Source organism: Sceloporus occidentalis, unplaced genomic scaffold (assembly GCF_023333645.1).
Source record: "Sceloporus occidentalis isolate IW3139 unplaced genomic scaffold, rSceOcc1.0.p SCAF_5, whole genome shotgun sequence".
NCBI classification, from domain to species: Eukaryota; Metazoa; Chordata; class Lepidosauria; order Squamata; family Phrynosomatidae; genus Sceloporus; species Sceloporus occidentalis.
Genome location: NW_028316985.1, coordinates 7,309,270 through 7,330,369, shown reverse-complemented (window position 1 = coordinate 7,330,369; position 21,100 = coordinate 7,309,270). Strand labels below are relative to the sequence as shown.

General features: G+C 40.0%; 1 protein-coding gene across 2 annotated transcripts; it reads left to right on the top strand.

The window, feature by feature from the left end:
* Positions 1-1,472: 1,472 nt before the first annotated feature.
* On the top strand, positions 1,473-19,461 carry DCP1B (decapping mRNA 1B). Of its 2 annotated transcripts, XM_089527491.1 has the most exons (9): positions 1,473-1,864; positions 4,590-4,630; positions 6,483-6,610; positions 9,583-9,649; positions 11,330-11,465; positions 12,041-12,148; positions 13,902-14,759; positions 16,686-16,934; positions 18,027-19,461. In XM_089527491.1, exons 1-9 carry the CDS (start codon positions 1,676-1,678, stop codon positions 18,105-18,107), a joined length of 1,857 nt encoding a protein of 618 aa, XP_089383617.1. In that variant the 5' UTR covers positions 1,473-1,675; the 3' UTR covers positions 18,108-19,461. The 2 variants fall into 2 exon arrangements, with proteins under 2 accessions (XP_089383617.1, XP_089383618.1); XM_089527492.1 differs by lacking the exon at positions 12,041-12,148.
* Positions 19,462-21,100: the final 1,639 nt, after the last annotated feature.

The following is a 21,100-nucleotide window of genomic DNA, read 5'->3' as shown; positions in this document are numbered from 1 at the left end:
ACTGACATCACTATGAGAGATTGAGAATTAAATCAGGGCAATGGCCAGTCTGTGGAGTGGTCTGACTGTTGGGTTACAACTCTGGAGTCCAGGGTTCGAATCCCAGCTCAGCCATAGAAACCTGCCTTGGGCAACATGAAGTTGAAGGTTTTCATAGCCGGCGTCCATAGTTTTCTGTAGGTTTTTGGGGCTATGTGGCCATATTCATAGCCATAGCCCAACATAGCCTGAAAAACCACCTTGGAGGCACATCTCACTTTCTCAGCCTCAGAGGATGGCAGTGGAGAACGCCTCTGAAGAAAGTTGCCAGAAAGCAATAATAATAATAATAATAATAAATAATGTTATTTATATCCAGCCTATCTGGTTGGATCAAGGCAGCTTTCAAAATAAAATACAATACAGAATACAATAAAATGCCAAATAAAACCCATTATTCCCCAACACTTAAACTTCCCAATTAATAATAATAAACAATATCCAATGATAAAATAACAGTAAAACAATGGGAACCCTGGGATGTTATACACAGCGGAGTCAGTTGGGGAAGGTTTGTCGGAAGAGATCCATCCTGACAGCCTTTGTAAAGCAGCCAAGATTATCGTAAGGCAGAAGCAACCTGGAAGGCACACAACAAGAACAACAGGAACTGGACCAGTCCAAACATTCGACTCAGGTTGTGTCCAAGCCACAGAGACAAAGCAGCCTGACACCTGTGTGAAGCCAAAGGCTTTCGTGGCCGGCGTCCCTCGTTTTCTGTGGGTTTTTTGGGCTATGGAAGAATTTATTACTGATGTTCCACCTGCCTCTCTGGCATCTGGCATCTCTGGAGATTTACAGACGCAATCGATCCAGAACCTTAAATCCTGCCAAAGGCATACAATCTATGGAATAATAAAACATACAACTATATTATGAACAAATGATGCCGGTGAAATACAATACTATAAAAGCAACTGATGCATGTAATCAAATATAAAATTATTTAAATTGTATTATTAATATTAAAACAATATTAATTTTATCCTTAATATTAAAACAAATATAAAACGTAAAAGTACTAAACTATAAAAAACAGTATTACAGTTCAGTTCCAAATGCTCTAGACTTTTATTTTTATTAATAATAATAATAATTTGTTTTATTTATATACCGCTATTCCAAAGATCATAGCGGTGAACAGCAAGTAAGCTAATTAGCCCCCAACAGTCTGGGTACTCATTTTAGCTCCCTCCTCGGAAGGATGCAAGCCTGAGTCGAGCTTGGGCCCTTTTGCTGGTCTTGAACTCGCAACCTTGTGGTTTTGAGTGAATGGCTGCAGTACAGGCATTGAACCACTGCGCCACCAGGGCTCCATCCTTATTATTTTAATTTATTATTTTATAACAATATAAAATTGTTAAAACACAAAGGCAGCCTCACAATACAGTTCCAAGCGCTTTGGAATTTTATTTGTATTTTATTATTGCATTATTTCTATCCTTTGCTGTCTCTATTGTCGTCTATCTAGGCAGCCTTTGCGTTCGGTTGCCAAGGGCAACAATCCCGGCCTCGGTCTTCGATTAGCAGGGCCTGTCGGGGACCTGGCTTCAGTTTCCTCGGAGCGCCGCTCTCCCTCTCGGCCGTGGATTAGCCACGCCTGCCTGGAGCCTTCTTTTTACCTCAGGGAGGCAAGATGGCGGCGGCTGCGGCTGCTGCTGCGGCTGGAGCTGCTCCGGCGGCGGTTGCGGGGGCCGCTCCGCTGGGGAAGGGGCTGGACATCAGCCTGGCGGCCCTGCAGCGCCAGGACCCCTACATCAGCGGCATCGTGGACGTGGCCAGCCAGGTGGCGCTCTACACCTTCGGGCACCGCGCCAACGAATGGGTGCGTGCCTTGGTGTTATTATGGCGGTTGGAGCGCCGAAATGGGGCGCTGTCTCTTTAAATCTGCCACGTCGCGCTCCTTACCGTAAACTCTGCAATAGAGGCGACGCTGACGTCACAAGGGTCTTCTTCTTCTTCTTCTCCTGCGCCTCTATTTCATTATTTACTGGAGCTATAGGCCGCCTTCCTCCCAGAGTGGCAGGCTGCCAGGCGGCTTACAATAATTACCAAAAAAGATCCAGTTAAAATATTAATGTACAAAAAGGGATTTTTTTAAAAAAATTAAATACCAGTAAGATTATATTACACCATATATATATATATATATATAGTATATATAAATTAGGTATAATTTAACAGCATGATTATATTACACCATATAAATAGTGCAATATAATCATATATAGTGTATATATATATATATATATATAGTATATATAACTTATTAGCATTATATTACACCATGTATATATAGTGTGTGTGTGTGTATCAGTATTATATTACACCATATAATAATAATAATAATGTTTATTTATATACCGCTTTTCCAAATTAGATCAAAGCGGTGTACAACAGTGTACTGTATATTTTTTATATATCTATATATAAGTTATATATATATGTGTGTGTGCGTGTGTGTTTTATATATATGTATAAAGTATATGTGAGCTGCATAGAAACCAAATAAATAAATAAATGTTAAATATATATAGTTATGTATTATACAATATAGAGTGCCCCCTCCACTTTTCCTGGGCTTAGGGGTGAAGGACTCCTGTGAATGTGGAAAAACCACAAATAAAAAGCCCCACTATCTTTTAAGCCAAGAGACCTCCTCCTCTCTAGGAATCTCCAGGTCCTCCAGTGCAATTCCGTGGTTAAGATTTGCCAGAGGTTGATCACAGAATCATGCTGGAGGACATTCAGACAAGGAGCCTCTAGGTTCTCCAGTACAGTTCTAGGGTCAGTTGAGCTGAAGGACTTAGAGGTCCCTGGAGAGAACATATTCATCAAAACTGCAAATAATCAAAAGCACAAAAGCCCAAGCTGCAAATGCAAAGGGCCAGCTGTGTAATAAGGAGATATGAGATGGAAAATACAGTAATGCTAGAGAAAGTGGAAGGCAGTCAGAAAAAAAAGTGAAAGCACATTCCAGGTGGAGGGACTCTGATAATGAAGGCACAGCCCTGCATTTGCAAGACCTGAGCAGGGCTTTGGAGGACTGGAGCTTTTGGAGGACTCCCATTTACAGTCAGCCCTCCAAATCCAGGGACTTTTTATCCTCGGATTCAAACATCCATGGCTTGGAAATATTCCAAAAAGATATAAATTCCAAAAAGCAAACCTTGATTTTGCCATTTTATATAAGGGACACCATTTTACTACACCATTGTATTTAATGGGACTTGGGCATCCATGGATTTATGTATCCATGAGGGGTCCTGAAACCAAATCCCAGCAGATAATAAGGGCCTGTATAGGTTCACCAGAAATCAGAGCCAACTTGACAGCACATAACAACAATTCCTTGTCTGTATATAAATTAAGGCTAAGGAGTAACTACAATTAACGTAATTTTCGACTCAATTTGAGTTACACTGAAAGCAATCTACAATTTTACATCATGAATCACAGTTGGAAGATGATTCCACGATGTAAAATTGCAGATTGCAGAATCAGTTTTATTTCACAAGTCCACTGTCTGCACCAAGTTAAAAAAGTTATGTCTAAGTGCTTTCTGACTATAAGAGCTGTTAAGAGATTCTTTGGCAAGGCAGTTGACCCTCCTTTTCTGGAGCTTTTTAAAGAAAGAGTTAGGTTTGCCATCTCTAAGCGATATTTATCTATGTATTTGTACTCTGCATAAGAGTTGAAGTAGATGACTCCTATGCGTCTCTTCCAGTTCTGTGAGCCATTTGGTGGCTGGATGTTGTTTGAATGGTACATTGGTGTCTGTTTATTGGAAATGCTGCTGGCGAGGGTGGAGAATTTGCTCTAGCAGAAGCCATGCTTGTGTATCTCTGTGGCAGGCTGGACCCACAGCTGCTCTGTTCCCTCAGATAATCCCAATCTGGGTCAGTCAGTCTGGCTGGACTCCCTTCATAAGTAGGGCATCCTCCTCTTATTCCCCAAAGGCTAAAAAATAAGGATGCTAGTGATTATTACAAAAAAATACCAGTTTTTTTTTGTTTTGTTTAGTGATTGCTGTTGCTTTGACACAGTGGAAATTTTGTGTGAAGTGTATGACACCTGTAAATAGTATCATTATTGGGAAATCTAACACTTTGTCTTGCCAAAATATGGGTGCGGTGGCATGGCTGTGAGATCAAGGATCAGGCAACAACTGGCCGTCCTTCTTTATGAAGCTGCCTGTCACACCTCAGGTATTTCAGTGCAGTGCCAAAGCTTGAAAAAGTTACCATTTGGGCCATGCTCGTGGTGAGAGGAAGGTCTGAGGAGTCTTGGCTCAAAATAGTAACCTTTGGCAACTCCACAGTGCACATACCATGGGAGAGATAAGTATGTTCCAAAATTGTGTACAGTGATATGGAAGATGTGTACACACCAGAAATGTAGTGACCAGCTTTAACTTTAACAACATGTTTTATCGGCTGAAATGTTTGAAGCTGCATCCAGTTTAGTTATCTGTCTGTTAGTTCCATTAAATGACATGTATTTTCTTGCTAAAATATTGTACTGTTTATGCATTTTTAATCTGGTTGTAGGAGAAGACTGATGTGGAAGGAACACTGTTTGTTTACGCAAGGTGAGACTTTAAAACTTGTTGTTGTTGTTAAAATATTTATATCCCACTCAGTATTAAAAGATCTCACAGCAGTTTACAGATAGCATTAAAACAAGTTACTGTATATACTCATGTATAAGTCTAGAAATTTAGGTTAAAAATTTGACCCCAGAAACCTGAGTTGACCTATCCACAAGTCAATTTAAGTACTGTATTTTAACGCATACACACACACACACACACACACACACACACGGTGAAAGGCAAGAGTTTAATCTGCCCTGGAAACACTGACCCCCCTCTACTCTCTCATCCAGCCTTTAGTATGAGCACAAATAGTTCTGATGGAATTTTGTATGTTCTTTGGCATTGTTTTCTTTTGCTTCATCCTTTATATCCTTCATTACGTGCCCCTACGTTTTACTCTCAACTTACCCATTGGTCATATCAAAATCCATAATTTTAGTCCCAAAACCTGCCCTCGACTTATATATGAGGTTGACTTATAGTCGCGTATATATGGTACATTGTTTAAAACAATAAAATAATGTAAGTAAGATAAGCAACGTATTAATAACATAATGAGCTAAAAACAGATTTTAAAAGTATTTGGGATGAATTAATCAGGCCCAACAGCCTTGATGAAGAGCTGCTGAGTTTTAACTTGGTGCCTAAAAGAAGTGGGTGTTGGCGTCATTTGAACCTCAAAGGGGAGGGCATTCCTTAGTGGGAGTGCCATGGCAGAGAAAGCCCTGTCTCATGGCCCAACAAAGTGTATTGACCTTGCTGGTGGGATGCAGAGACACTATCTGCCCCTGCCCAAGACCTAATCCTTGGGCAGGCACATGCAGGGAAAGGCAATCCCTCAAGTATCAAGATCCCAAAGCATTTAGGGTTTTGAATACTGTCAGAAGCACCATGAATTCAGACTGGATAGGTATTGGCATCATGTACAATTCTTATAAGTCTGGCATGATATGCTGTCTATATAGCATTCCAGTCAGCAGTCAAGCTGCTGGTTTTGCGCTAGCTGCAGCTTCTGATTCTTCTTCAGGGGCAGCCCCACATAGATTGGATTACAATAGTCTAATCAGGAGGTTTCCAGAACATGGACTACTGTGGCTAGGTTATTTCTGTTCAGGAAAGGCCACAGATGCTGCATTAGTCAGAGCTGGCACCAAGCACGCCAAGCCACAGACTTAGATGTATCTAAGTGTCTTTTCTGACAAAGATCAGAGGAACAAAACAGATGATGCAAAAGTGTTAGATCAGTAGCTTCAGGTCACATCTTCATCAAGCATGGGAGGTTCAGAACACATTTTAGAAATAAAAGATGACTAATTTGATGAGACAATAAAGGAGTTTAAAAAACAACAACCTCAGAGCCTTCGTTTATGACTTTTTGGGGCTGACAGAGCTAATTCCCCTCATTGTGAAAGGAGATTATGAAAAAGGAGGATTGCCACTGTGTTTGCTTTCTATCACTTGCATCTTTTATTTTGTGTTCCATCACCACCCTTCCTTTAATGCTGCCTGTCATTAGTATTTCTAATAATTAAAAACAGTGTTTAGGAAATTGCTATAGAATACTTTATGTTCAACGTTAATTGTGAAAGGAATTCATTTATGATAAGACCTAAGAGTGGTAGAGGGCAACACAGAAGCTGCTGCTCAAAGAAAGTGGCTGTGTATTGTGATTAAAGCTTTTCAAAAACACCACTTCCTCAATTTCAGACTTTCAGGAATTATTTCTTTTACAAAATTACAAAATTGTCGCTGTACAGATTCAAGAATGTGTCTTAAAATATTTGTCATAAACTTATACTACCATTTTTAATTCACTTTGAATGGTTTGGGCTATGGTAACTTTCAGAACAGCTTCACCGAAGTATGGATTCACCATTATGAACAGACTGAGCATGGAAAATCGGACAGAACCCATAACTAAGGATCTGGACTTCCAACTACAGGACCCTTTCCTTCTTTACAGAAATGCCAGATGTGAGTGAAACTTCTGAATGAGCTAGATACAGTTTTGAGATTGTATTGTGCTTCTTTTACACTGTCTCTGAAAATCTCAGTCAGTAAAGCAATCTATTCTGAGTCCTGTGCCTGGGATAAAAATGGAGACAATTTCCTCCAGCTTTGGGGGGCATTCAGAGATTAGCCAAGGGACACACACGCTGCTAAGGCTATACGTTAGCATTCTGGTATACTCCAAACTGTGAGAAAGAGTCTTTTAAAGGTATTTAAATATAAGTGCATCATTTAAAAAATCTTGTTATACCAGTTTTCCAGGTTCTCTGACATGACTCAAGAAACAATTCAAGGAAAGGAATTTGATTCATATAAGTCGGTCCAGTCCTTTCAGTATCTCCCTTTAAGTTATGTGATTATTTATGTTAATTAATTAATTAATTAATTAATTAATTAATGTGATTTATATTCAACCTTTCTGCCAGAATGGGATTAGACAGGTAGCAAGGGTTTAACCATACTGGATATCTTTTTAGGAAGCTCATTGTTGCCCCGAGAGATGGTTGCTCCTTGGTGAGTTTGACAACAATCAAGCCTAGCAAGAAATTTTGTTCACCAGCCAGCTATGTATTTATCAAGCTTTGACTTTGTCTCTAGTTCTGCACATATGCTTCTGTTGAAATATTCTTATCCACAGCCAGAATGTGATTGGGACACAGTGTTAACATACAAATTGTGGTGGGCTCAGTTGCACTTCCTTGAAGGTTGCATAAATATGCTCTCTAATAGGCCAGTAATTCTGCAAGCTGCACATAGCTCTCTTGCTTTCAACTTGATGGGTGAGAAGTTAATCGAGTGTTGTGCAACAGGAAAGCTCTAGGCATCAGAGTCTGTTGTGTAGTCAGCTGTGCAATTGTGGGATCCGGTGTAACTATGCCGTTATATATAGTATGCTGCAAGTGCTTAAAGCTTTGGCTATTGTCTCTTCTTGTGCTCATAAAATTATGGTAAAGGAGAGCAAAAATCCTGTTGTAATTGCCAGAGAACAGAAAGTAGGAAATTCCTCCATTCTCCCTTCCTGTGATAATAGATCACATTCTGTGGGCTATTATAAGACCTCTGCTGAGAAGAAACCTTCTCAGGATCCCACTGTGTTGGACAACTATTAAGCAGTCCCTATTATTTCAGTTTGGGGCAAAGTATGATGGCTGGAATACCCTAAAGGCACCAGATTTCCTCTGATCTTGGAAGCTCAGCAGAATCAGTTCTGGTTATTTCTTAGACAGGAAACTACCAATGAATACCTGGTCTTGTACACTTTATTTCAGAGGAGGGAACTCACAGAACCACCTCTGAGGATTCCTTGCCTAAGAAAATCCTATGAAATCCATGAGATTGCATTAGGTCAACAGACAACTTGAAGGCCCATACACACACTAGAACAAACGGGCCTGTATGAGGTGGGTTATCTAGATCCATTTCAGGCCTGGTTAAGGAATGGAAATAGCTATAGTTGCCCTGTTTGATTACTTATGACAGAAGCTGGACAGGGAGATTGTGTCCCTGTTGACTCTGCTGGACCTCCTGCTGCCTTTCAAGCTCTTCAAAGTTTAAATTGAACCAGCACTGACATTACTGTAACACGGTCATTAGAGTAGACATCAATCAGTAGCGTAGCTGTTGCATTTTGCAATGGCTGCAGTTTCTAAACATCCTTCAAAGGCAGTGCTTTAATCGCAACTGGATATGACCAAATCACATGTAATAGTGGCTAAATAATAATAATAATAATAATAATAATAATAATAATAAATTTTATTTATATACCGCCCTGTGGCGAACCAATCCGGGCGGTTTACAACATTAAAATAACATACACCATAAAAACAATATATTCCCTCCCCCCTTCAAAAGTTATTAAACTGCATATCTAAATTAAAACCACAATAACTAGTTAAAACAACAATAAATTAAACAAAATAATACCAACCGATAAACCACTGCAACTTCAGTTCTAAAGAAAAGAAAAGGGGGCTTTCGAGACATTACTGAGGAGGGGGGAGATCCTGAGGCCGGGATATTTTAGTCTGGGAAGACCTGCCTGAAGAGATCCGTCTTGACAGCCTTTTTGAAGCTGTCCAAAGATGTTAATTGACGGATCTCGTCCGGCAGGTCATTTCAGAGTCTGGGGGAGACAGCAGAAAAAGCTCTCCTGGAGGTTGCCACAAGCCTCGATTTTTGAGGCTGCAACAAGTTCCTCCCAGAGGACTGGAGGGCGCGGGGAGGATTGTATGGGAAGAGGCGGTCTCTGAGATAGCTTGGACCCAAGCCATTTAGGGCTTTATCTGTCCTGTGGCACAGTAGCCAAAGCTGGACAAAATTGTTCTATGCCACAATTGTTACCTGCCTATCAAGGAGTGATATGCCATGCAGTGGGATGGCATTTGGGCACACATGGCTGGTAATTGGAGGTCACAGGCAGTGTGTTTGTGTGATGTGTGATGGCAGGGAGACAACAAAAAAATTACACAGTGACATGGCTTGACCCTGCGTTGTGCATCCTGTGTGCATTCAGATGTAATGGGGGCAAGAGGTGTTTGGCTATGTGCAGAGCTTGACAAGATCTGAAACTCATTGGCTTTTCATACCACAGTGTTAGTTCCCTGACAGAATCTAATTATACTGTTCAGCTCAGTAAATTATTAGCTGGCTGGAAACCCTGTGGGGCTGTGACACATACCAGAGGCACTGGTGCCTGGGACCTCTACGATGGTAAACACTAAACACGGGCAGTGTAATTTTGTTGCCCGGCATTTGCATCAAATGATGGTGGGAGAAACAGAAGGGATGGTGAAATTCTTTTGTTTCAGGGTTATCATATTTTTAAAGCCTTAGAAAACACTTTGCAAATTATATTTAATTCTCCTTGTCAAAGATGGGTGATGGTAGTCATAATAGTGAGTTGTTCATCATTTGTGTCTGATGTGCATTTACAGTGTCCATTTATGGAATTTGGTTTTATGATAAGGAAGAATGTCAAAGAATTGCAGAGCTCATGAAAAAGTAAGTGTTGATGGGGGAGAAATGGCTTTCGGAGATTTTATCTTTTTTTTGGGGGGGGCATGTTAGTTCACTATTAATGTAGGCTACCCTTAACATATGTTCCCTTTATACTGGAATTACCACCACTGATGTTTGAATGATATTTAAGCAGAAAATTAATTAAGTCTACAATCTTATGTACAGCTGCCACGTTACTATATTTAGAATTTATTGTGCAATACAAGCATCTTAAACATTCTTAACATCTATCTCTACATACAATATTACATACATATACATTCTGATGTCTGGTCACTGAAATACTGCTCTGCTGCTACTCTCACCTCTGAATCATTTGAAAAATCTCCTTCCTTTCAAACTCTTTTGAAGGTTTGGAAACAAAAGATAATCAGATAGAGCAAAATCTGGTGAGCAGGGTGGTTGGTATATGCACTCAAACCCCAGATTCTTCAAAACTTGCATCATCTAACTAGCCCTGTGAACAGAATTCATTGTCCTGCAAAAAGAGAACACCTTCCTACAGTTTCCCTCACTGGTTTTTCTTCAGTGCCTCCTTTAGTCAGCACAGAGAAGTTAGAGTATCTTTCTGCATTAACTCTTGGGCCTTTTTGAAGATAGTCATCAAAATACCTTTGTTGTTGAGCTTTGAACCTTTTCTTTGGCCGTGAAGAACCCGAGTCCCATCACTGCAAGGATGGTTGTTTGGTCTCTAGATCATAATGATGTAACCATGTTTCATCAACAGTAATGAGTCGTTCCAAAAAAAATTATCACTAGATCACTCAGAATGCTGTAAAATCAACTTGAAGGTATCCACTCAAATTAGTTTCTGATCAACATTCAAACATTTCAGCAAGCCCTTGTCTGGGAGCTTCTGCATGGCAAGCAGCTCATGAATTAAACTCAGTGCATTCCTGGAATATCTCTAGTGTCTCAGAAGTTATTTTAGCTGAGATTCACGGATATGCCAAAATCAGGTTATGAACCTACTCAACACTTTTGGGAGTTTACACGGTTGAAGACCTCCCAGACTTTGCTGCATCCTTGGTCTCAAAACCTTTATGCTGAAAGTAGACATACCACTTCTTCACAGTTTAGTATGACAGGCACTTGTCATTCAGTGTTTGCATCATACACTTATGGATTTCCTTTGGAGTTTTCTTCTATAGAAACAGTAACTTCATGAAGGGCTCGAGTTCAGCACTTGAAAATTCCAGTTTTCATTGACATGGTCCGATGTGAAAAAAAACACAAACAAACCAAAAATTAGAGCTATGATACTACAGATTGGCAGTTTATAATGCAAAAGAACATTATTTCAAGCTATAGTGACAGAATTATGCTCACATATTCGGAAGTGGGTTGGACCAAAAACTTTTCAGCACCCTCTCATAACATAGCTGCAGCAGGAAAGTGGTCATTTTCTAGCAGTTAAAAACTTATTTATGAATATTTGCTACCCTTCCACCACCAACAAGCACAAAATGTAGTTTAAAGTACCACCTCTTGATTGCACAAAGTTTTTTAGGGCGCACTTGGCTTAAAATTGGGGAAATGAGATTATCAATTTAAGGCAAACATTGCTTGTTCATCTGTACTGAAACCATTCTCAGTAATTTGAAGCAACTGAGAGTGAACTCCATTTTAATATTCTTTTTTGACTTCACTTTTCAATTACAGTTTAACTCAGCAAGAACAACTGAAAGCACAGCAGGGGACTGGCATGGGAATTTCCCCTGTTAGCCTGACTTCAGGTGACAACAAAGAAGTGGATATCCTACGGATGCTCACTAAAGCCAAAGATGAATATACCAAGGTATGGCTTATCTGTGCAAAGCATTAGCATGCTCTCTCTTTTGACTGTTTCTTCATTCCTTTGTCCTGTTGCTTAATTCTCTTTAGATTTAACACTTTCTTGTTTTCTGTAACATTCATACATTGGCAACAGGGCAGAGAACCTGGCATCTGCCACTACCAAAGGTACTAGATAATTGCCCGCAAGCTAAAACCAGTCTGACAAATGTAAATTGTGTAAATGCTAAAATGATTTAAAAGGCTAAATGTATATTAAACATCTGAACAGTTGAAAATACAGATTAAAAGAGTTAAAATAGTTTAAAACAAATTAAGTACATAATGAGGGAATAAACGAAGGACAATGTATTAAAAGATTCTCACATAGATCTTTTTATGTAGTACATGTCTTGTGTTCCTTGACATTAAAATTGGCTTTGCTTCAAGTGTCCTTGATCCTCATGGTTATTTGTCAGTTTGTTAGTTGTGTTTTTAGTTCTCACATTTGAGTATACAGTACTTGTTTTCATGATGTTGGAACTCTTGGGAAGGAGCATTGCTTTTTAAAATGATTTTGTGTGTGTGTGTGCATTACAGTGCAAGGCATGTTCTGAGCCCAAACAAATAACCAGCTCTTCTGCTATATACAACAACCCAAACTTGATCAAACCAATCCCAGTGAAGCCTAGTGAAACTCAGCACCAGGTGTGTGAGTATACCTGCGCTTTTGACTAATACTGCCCTTGGCTTAAAAGGCTTAATGAGGAAGCCTGCACAGGAACATTTCCAAGCAAGGAAGAAAATAATACTTTCATGGCAAACCTATAAGTGCTACCTCGGGTTACGAAATTAATTTGTTCCGCCATTCCGTTCGTAACCCGATAATTTCGCAACCCGAAAAGGCTTTCCGTTAGCGCTGGAAAGCCGATAGCCGCGCTTTGCATTTGAATTTCGCGCCGAAATGAATTTCGTAACCCGAAAAATATTTCGTAACCCGGAACAGTTTTTTCCAATCTAACTTTTTCGTATCCCGGAAATTTCGTAACGCGATCATTTCGTATCCCGAGGTACCACTGTATCTTTCATTTTGTCTATTTCTGCTCTCACAGTGGCCCTGATCCAGTATCAGTGGTGGTAGTAGTGGTGGTTATATTGGCAGAATTTCTTTGTTATAGGACATCATATTTGTGGAGTTGTGGTTTCAATGCAGCATACACTGACATACACAGTTCCAAGAATATAATTGCTAGAAAATAAAACTCATATTTAAAAGGTAAATACAGATTCTATAAATGACTGAATGTTGAGAATTGTTCTTTGTCAAGATGAACAGAATGTACCATACCCTTTTGCAAAACTATGTGTCCCCTACAAAAGCAGTAGAAATATTGTTAAGTTCTCAAGGATTGGTAGGATTTGTGGAATTGGTACGTCAAACCTTGGTCTTTGACTCTGACTCATTTGTTTTTCTGCTGACTGACTCCAACTCCTTCATAAATGGCAAATGTATATTAATTACTACAGTACTAATTTTACTGTAGTAAAATGGTAACACAAAGCATTTCATCACAACCACATGCATCATCAGGCTGATTTAAGGGACAACTACTATATTTACTCATGGATAAGTTTAGAAATTTTAGTTAAAAAACTGACCTCAAAAACCTGGGTCAACTTATGCACGGGTCAATGTAAGTACTGTGCATTAGTTCCTATCAAAAAAAGGCACCATCCCCTTCTCTGAGTAGAGTGGTGAAAGGCAAGAGCTTAGTCTGTTCTGGAAGCATCTAAAAGAAACACCAATCCCCTGTACTCTCTTCATCATGGTGCCACTTTTAGCCATTTTGAATGCCTGGGCAGGGAAATGGCAGCAGTAGCAGCTCTTTGGTGCTTTCCCTCAAAGGAGTACGGAGAGGAAATGGGCTTTGAAGGATTTGAATAGACATTTATGTATGTTTGTCAGCCTTTTTGGCTGAAAATCAGACAAAGTTAACACATTAAAGTTAAAGGCTATGATCACTTAGCTGCCATGTGCTTTGTTTTACCTTTTCATCTTTTTTGACATGTACATTTTTTATTAGCCCTGCTGGCACCTGGTTGCCTCATCCACACATCGCACAGCCACAATTTACTGTAGTTCCCCCCTCATCCATCCAGCCTTAGGATGATACCAAACAGTTATGCCTGCTGCAATTTTGTAAGTCCTTTGGCATCATTTTCTTTTCTTTTGTCGTTTACATACTTTGTTACATGCCCCTAAGTTTCATCATCAACCTATCCACGGGTCATATCAAAATCCATAATTTTAGCCCCAAAACCTGCCCTCAACTTTTGCATGAGGTTGACTTATAGTCAAGAAGATATGGTAACTATTCTTTCCTTTTCTTCAATGCTGCTAGCCAAACAATACTGTGCCTTATTATGGTGACATCCATACAATTTCTTCTCCTTCCCCCAGCATAACACAGATCCTGAACCACAGCACTTATCCCTAACAACACTCTTTGGAAAGCAGGAAAAATCTAGCATGTACCAAGATGCCTCCGACCTGTCACAGAAGCTTCTGCAAGATAACTTTCCTCCCAGGCAGGGAGTTGTCCGCTCTTTGTCCTACGAGGAGCCTGGCAGGCATTCGCCCACAACAGAGAAGCAGCTTTGCCCAGCCATTCAAAAACTCATGGTGCGTGGCGGGGCTGAGCTTCACCCAGTTTCTGAACTCCCTGAAAATCGACTGTGTGAGAATGGCAGCCTCCATACTGGAGGCAAGGTTTTTACCGGACTCTTCCAGCCCATGGCTTCTCATGGTGTTTGTAGGACGTCTCATCCGGTCCGCAATGCAGCCAGCACTCAGAGCCTGCTGCAGCAACTGCAGGGTCAGTCAGGGCAGGTAACTAAAATGGAGGCCAGCAACTCAGTGCCGCCATGCTCAGCTGCACCCATCTTCAGCAGGACTGCTCCTCCTCCTTCAATAGCCCAGGTCAAGAGTGTGACACAGCCACCTGTGATGTATTTCAATGGCTCTGTTCCAAGCCAGACTTTGGGGTCTCCTCCAGCCCTTGGCAAAGAACAATCCAAACTTCCTGGGCAATCCCTTCCTCTCTCTGGGAACCCATCTGGCAACTCTGGAGTAATTTCACCACAGGAGTTGCTAAAGAAACTCCAGATTGTACAGCAGGAACAACAGTTACATGTCTCCAGTCGGCCAACCTTGGCAGCTAAGTTTCCTGTAGTTACTCAGAGCACTACCTCTCTGAAACCATTGGATTCCTGGATGGACAAAGCTTCGAACACAGAAAAGCAGCTCCCTCTTTTTCAGGTAAACCTGTAATGATTTGTGTTTTCCAGAACAAATGAAACTGGAAAATTTTCTCCAGATAATGTTATTTGATTTAGCACCTTTGGTTTAAATACAGGCATGCCTCAGTTAACAAAACCTCTGACAAAGACGCTTCTTTTTAAAAAGTCTTTTTATTGCTGCCTGGCTCTCACTTTTTATCCTTGTCCTCTTATCTAGCTGGAATTGCGTATTGGGGGAATGTTGAATGAAGGCTAGAGAAACACAGATTTTTGGTGCTGGATTATATCAGCGTATAACAATGGCATATACAGCAATTGAGGTGGGAAAGAATGGGATTCCAACTCTCGCTGTATATGCCTCCCTATAAAAGAAAAGGTAAATAGAAGTTATGTTCAGAATTCCTTACTGAGCATGCAGGAACAGCAAAACAGAAAAAGGAAAGCAGATAAGCTTTCCTTACCAGCTAGTCTCAGCATATTAAAAAAGCATAGATCGATGAGTTTGACCACCAAAATGGAAATCAAAAGAAAAGTAAAAGCTGAATGAAGCTTGGAAGAAGAGGTCTCTAGAAGGTTGAAAATGTTTTTGTTTCCTTAGGCAAGACCTTCCTGACCTGGTTGTTTCATTTCACATAGGCATATTACTAGTTTTTGATAAAAGTTTGCTGAAATAATAATAATAATAATAATAATAATAATAATAATAATAATAATAATAATAATAATTTATTTATAGCCCGCCCAATCATGAAGAATCTGGGTGGGTTACAACAATAAAATACATCAATTACAATAGAGTTAAAATCAAACCCGAGTCCTACCGCCCCCCAATATGTTGGACTGATTCTTTTTAAATGCTATAGAATCCTGTCCTTTGCTCTTTCTGCCTCTGATACGAAATTTCCTATTAAGGAAATAATGCCCAGGAACACATCCATTTTGTTAACCTGTATTATCATCAAACATAGCCAAAGCTTTATGTAGAATTTATGTTATTGGAATATTTCTATTACTGTAAAGAGAGTATTTCCCTTATTTTTAACAATATTGACTACACCTGAAAAAATGCTGTTTTTTTAGGCCATATACCTAAAGAGCCTGATATATCAATAATTTAACTTCCTTTTGCTGCAATATAACTACCAACTGTAGCTTCACTTACTCAGTCTATGTACTATTATCAGTTCCATTTCAAGTTGAGAAAAATTATTCTGTACAGCTATTTGAATATTTTATTTCAATAAAGGATAATGTGGTTTGTTGATACAAGCAACTTATCTGTCAAGAGCGCTTTGATTGTGTATTCCTGCATGGCAGAATGGTGTTGGACTGGATGGCCCTTGTGGTCTCTTCCAGCTCTATGATTCTATGAAATGGCTGGTTACATCAAATCCATATGGGAAATTTAGCCTTGACCCCCCCCCCACCCCCTGGCACAGCTTTTAGCCTTCATTGACCGTTTAGTATTGTAGATCACATTACTGGAGTAACAACTTCAGTAGCTGCAACTGACAGGCTCTTCAGGGCTGCAGTGGCAACCTGACACATGTGTCTGCTGCCATCATATCCTTTTTGGCTTGCCTAGCCAGTGAGCATCTCACCCTCCTCAGGGTTCTAACTGGTCATCCTCTTGCATCAATAAATCTAACAAATTCATATTGTCTGGTCACTAAGAAGCAGTCTTTCCTCAGGTAGAGTGGCTGTTTAGGACTCTACACATTCATTCCTTGACACTATCCCACAGTCTCCATCAAGTATAGCTATGGTCTATGAAAGCCAATCCAGCCTTCTGTTCATCATACATCAGACCATAAATTGGTTTTGTCTTCCATCAAGATGCTTGCCATAGCATCTAATGTTCAGCTCCAGAAATCTTTGTATATATGGGGGTGACTTAGATATCTGTACTGATTATATGTAATGGTTCCTTCTGTGTTATAAGCAGGTTATCTCACCACAGCGGATTCCTGCAACCATAGCTCCATCACTCCTGATGTCCCCAATGGTGTTTAGTCAGTCTGCCCCAGCTCCACCAAATCCAAATGAAAGTGGATGGCTGCCAGTTGTGAACCAAGAAGCTATTTCTAGTTCAGGAAGCCTTCTCCTGCCTCTGCATAACCCTGACCCCCCCGTTGGAAACAGCAGTCCACTGACAAAGCTGCAGCTGCAGGAAACATTACTGCATCTGATCCAGGTAAATATCAACATTTCTTATTGGCCTACCTTTTATTTTGATAAAAATTCTCTATGCCCAAATGCCCCCCCCCCCCCAGGCCTATTTGCTAACAAGCATCTTTCAGTGTTAGGTAGATTAGGGGTGCACCTTTTAGGCTGCAAGGATGACATGTGATGCTGGCTTCCATGAGCCCAGTGATTCTTTTTCCTCACTGGGAATGGGTGGAGATACTATGAACATCTCCTCCTCCCAGCATAGGACTGATCTCTATGAAGATCTTTGAGGGAGAAAGTGAAAAGATCTTTTCCTAGAGATAGTCAATACTGACCATACTTAAATTGATTCTCATACAGTTGTGACTGTGATACTCACTTGTATCAAACTAAGTCGACGGCGATATTGACTGCTCCATTGAATATAATCTAGATAGTTAATTTTCCCTTTGATTTTATTAGGTTTGGTGGTTTGCTACCTAATGTGAGCAGTAAACAGCAATGCCATTTTTTTAACAACAACAAAATTCTGGGGATCATTATGGCCTTGGGGCTTCATGTGAGCTACAAGCCACACTTTGCCTTCCCCCTTGTATAATGGGTATTTTTTTCATACTGCTAAATTGACATGTGAGCTAGCTTGTGTGTTGTGAAATAAGTGTCTACCTATGTCCCTGCAGGCAAACACAAAATAACTGCATCCTCTTCTAAGGTCTTGGATAAAAAATATTGTCGTCATACAGTTGACTATGTGTGAACTATTGTGCCCTTAAACAGCCAAGGACTGGCATCCTTTGAGTGACATACACAAGCATAGATCAACCTTAAACCTGCATATGTATCTTTTTGGTCAATGCAGAGGTTTATATTTCCTTTCTTCCTCTGCATTGACCAAAGTCCCCCATCCCACAGTAAATCAAACCTGGAAGATCACAGAGGGATATTACAGAAGTATCTGGCAGTATGAAATTATTACATCATCCGCTGAGACCTTGGAGGCACCCAGTGGACCTATTATTATTATTATTTATTTCTGATCAGACTGTTTAGGATTAATTATTGGATTTAATCTCCACTGGGTATTTTGCATTAACAAATCATATATGTTTTCCCCTAGAATGATGACAACTTCCTAAACATCATCTACGACGCATACCTTCTCAGTGTGAGAAAAGCAGTCCTGAAAAAGCCTATGTAAAGCATAATTTTTTTAACCAGTGTATGAACTTGCCTTTTTAAAAATAATTACTGTTACAGGAAATGAGAAGCCCTTGGCTTTCTGCAACCTTTCATTGCTTTTTAGCAAGCAGGTGATGTCCTGAGAAATCGGTGGGTGGGAACTGATAGTGCCTTGCTGGAGCTGGGACTGGATCACAAATTTGAAATACCTTATAATGTTTTTTCTAACATGAGCTGTATGCCAGCTTGCATAAATTTTGAAATGTTATCTTTGGCTTTCCGATCCTTTAGTATGTTTCCTTTAAAATTCATGTTGGACATTTGCTCCCTGGGTACTTTGCTGGGAATTTCCCCCTTCATACAAAAGAAATTCTTGTATTATGCAGTAAAATCTGCAAAGAATGGTAGTTGTTGCTGAGCAACAGATGATAGCCTAGGACAGTTGTTTAAAGAAACTGAAGATGTCCTGAGAGTTTGGACTTGAAGGCAGATTGTTTTATAGAGCTAAATGACCATGCTAGAGCCACATTCCTTCCTATGATTTTGCCCACTGTCATCCGAATTCATAGGTCACCGAAGTTAGAAACCTACAAGCACATTTGACCAGAGATGTCAACAGGGTAGAAGTACAAGGGACAATATGAGAAATGATGTCTCTTACATACCAATTTCAGTTATTCAATCAATCAATTTGTATTTGTCCTCTATAAATTCCCAGCAGGCCACTGGTTTTAAATATGGCAAGGCAAAAAATGGGCTACCCTGGAAAAGAGAACATGGGAAGGGTGAAAAGAAGACTTGTTGTGCCATGGATCCAAGAGGACCTGGTGTACCTATGCGTTGCGTGGAACCACAAACATGTCACTTATCCCCACACTGTGTACATCAGAGAGAGAGGGGCAGTCCTCAACATAGAAAGTTGAGCACACAAAATTCCCATTAAAATCAATGTGCGCTGATAGGATTCCACTGATCTGCAAAATGCTTGCTGCAACTGAGTCCCAAATGACCTACAGTGTGCTAATGATGAGATAAGTCTAATTTTCTCTTTTTTAAAACAAGCAGACCTCCTTTTGTAAGCAAATATTTTTCTATTTTGTGACTGGAGTATTCATAGCAGGCAGCAGATGAAGAAATTTTAGCCTGTAGAAGGTAGGCTTTAGTTTCCAGCTGTCTTGCTGTTTGGTGTAGTTATAAGCCATTGTGAGGCTGTGATGCTTCTCTGTGCTTCTAGAAGATAGCTACATCATTTTAACACATTTTGTTGAAACTCGCAAAATTAATGATGAATAGTGTCATTTTCACAGTGTTCCATGAGCAGATGGACAATGGTTTCAATTACTCATTTGCAATAAAAATAAAAAGAGTGTACAGATTGCGCTTTGGATGCATTTCATTATATCATAGACTGGGCTTGAAAGGATGCCTGTGGAGTTTTATGGCTTCAAAATTTGAACTGAACTTGCCCCAGCCATACAAAAGATGTAACCCCAACACAATGCAGAGGGCACTTCTTATTCTTATGTAAGTGTGCCAGAGTAATCTAGAGTGATATGGGAAGCAGCAGCCCAGCTGAGAACACACAAAAAAAATCTGTCTTGCAGGTGAGCATAAAATGGTTGCAGTTTATCTACGGAATGCATGAAACTATACCAGAAATGAAAGTTTCGTATGAACCTGTTTGGGTGGCCAGGAAACAAGCCAGGATTTCTTAAGCTGACAAAGTCTGGTTTATTCCTGGCTTATAAACCTGGTTTGTTTGAGAATAAACTTGTTCAACTTGTAGGCAGAAAACATACAAAAAGAAAGGAGGATTGAAGATAGGAAGAAGGAACTCCAGCAATCTAAGATCTGCGGATGACACAATAGTTCTAGTGGAAAAACATCATGGGCCCGAGAGCCCTGTGCTTTCTGGCCTTTGTCTGAGGGCCATCCCTTAAAATAAGGGACGCTTCAGCTGCTGCCACATGCGGCAATAAAGCAGTTTCACACCAGTTTCAGCTGCCATGGCTCAATGCTTTCGAATTCTGGGATTTGTAGTTTTGTGAGAGAGTTGTCCTTCCCTGCCTGAAATCTTGCAATGAATCTAGCAATGAATCATGGCAAAGTGGTGCCAAACTGGATTATTCCTGCAGTGTGGATATACCCCCATATAATATATAGAGAGAATTGTATATGTTGAATCCCATTGAGGAGAAAGGCGGGATATGAATCCTGGAAATATATAGATCAAAGTATATCTTTTTGTTGAACGAAGTGGCAGAAATAAAGCAGTTATTTCCACGCCAGAGTTTCTGATGCACTGCTAAAAAAAGCACTATCAGTTTAACTGCTGCGGCTCAGTGCTATGGAATCCTGGGAATTGTAGTTTGTTGTGGCACCAGAGCTCTCTGACAGAGTGTTTATTGTTATTTCTTATGTGTTGTTATTATTTGTATCCCGCTCTTTTTGCAGAACTGGGACTCAGAGCGGCTTCGCAATATTAAAAGAATTATACAGTTAAAAATGTTGAAAACAGGCGCCTTAAAAAGGATTTAAATAATTACGCCGTAAAAACAGATGGCTGCTAAAAGGATAAAATACATTTTAAAAAGGTTTTTACAAAACATGTAACATTTTAAAATGAAACGCCATCCGAAGCCGGTCCTTTACAAACATTGCATTTATTTTGTTTTGTTTGGTGTTTGTTTTATTAGAATATTAAGGAAGACATAAATACAAAAACGAAACTGACAAAACATAACAATAACCCCAAAAAATAACAATAATAAAACCAGGGTTTTTAATGGTTGAGGTTTAAGTGGGTCCCAATCCCTTTTAAAGGAATCCAGAGTGTTCCTTTGTAACAATTTAGTTACTTTGTCTGTTTCCATGCAGTTTAATCATCCCTTGTTTCTGGACATTTTGCAGCCAATGATACTTTTGCTGCCCTTTAAGAGATTTCGGACTCCAGCTCCCAGAAGCCTCAGCCGCGTTGGCCAATGGTCTGGGATCCTGGGAGCTGAAGTCCAA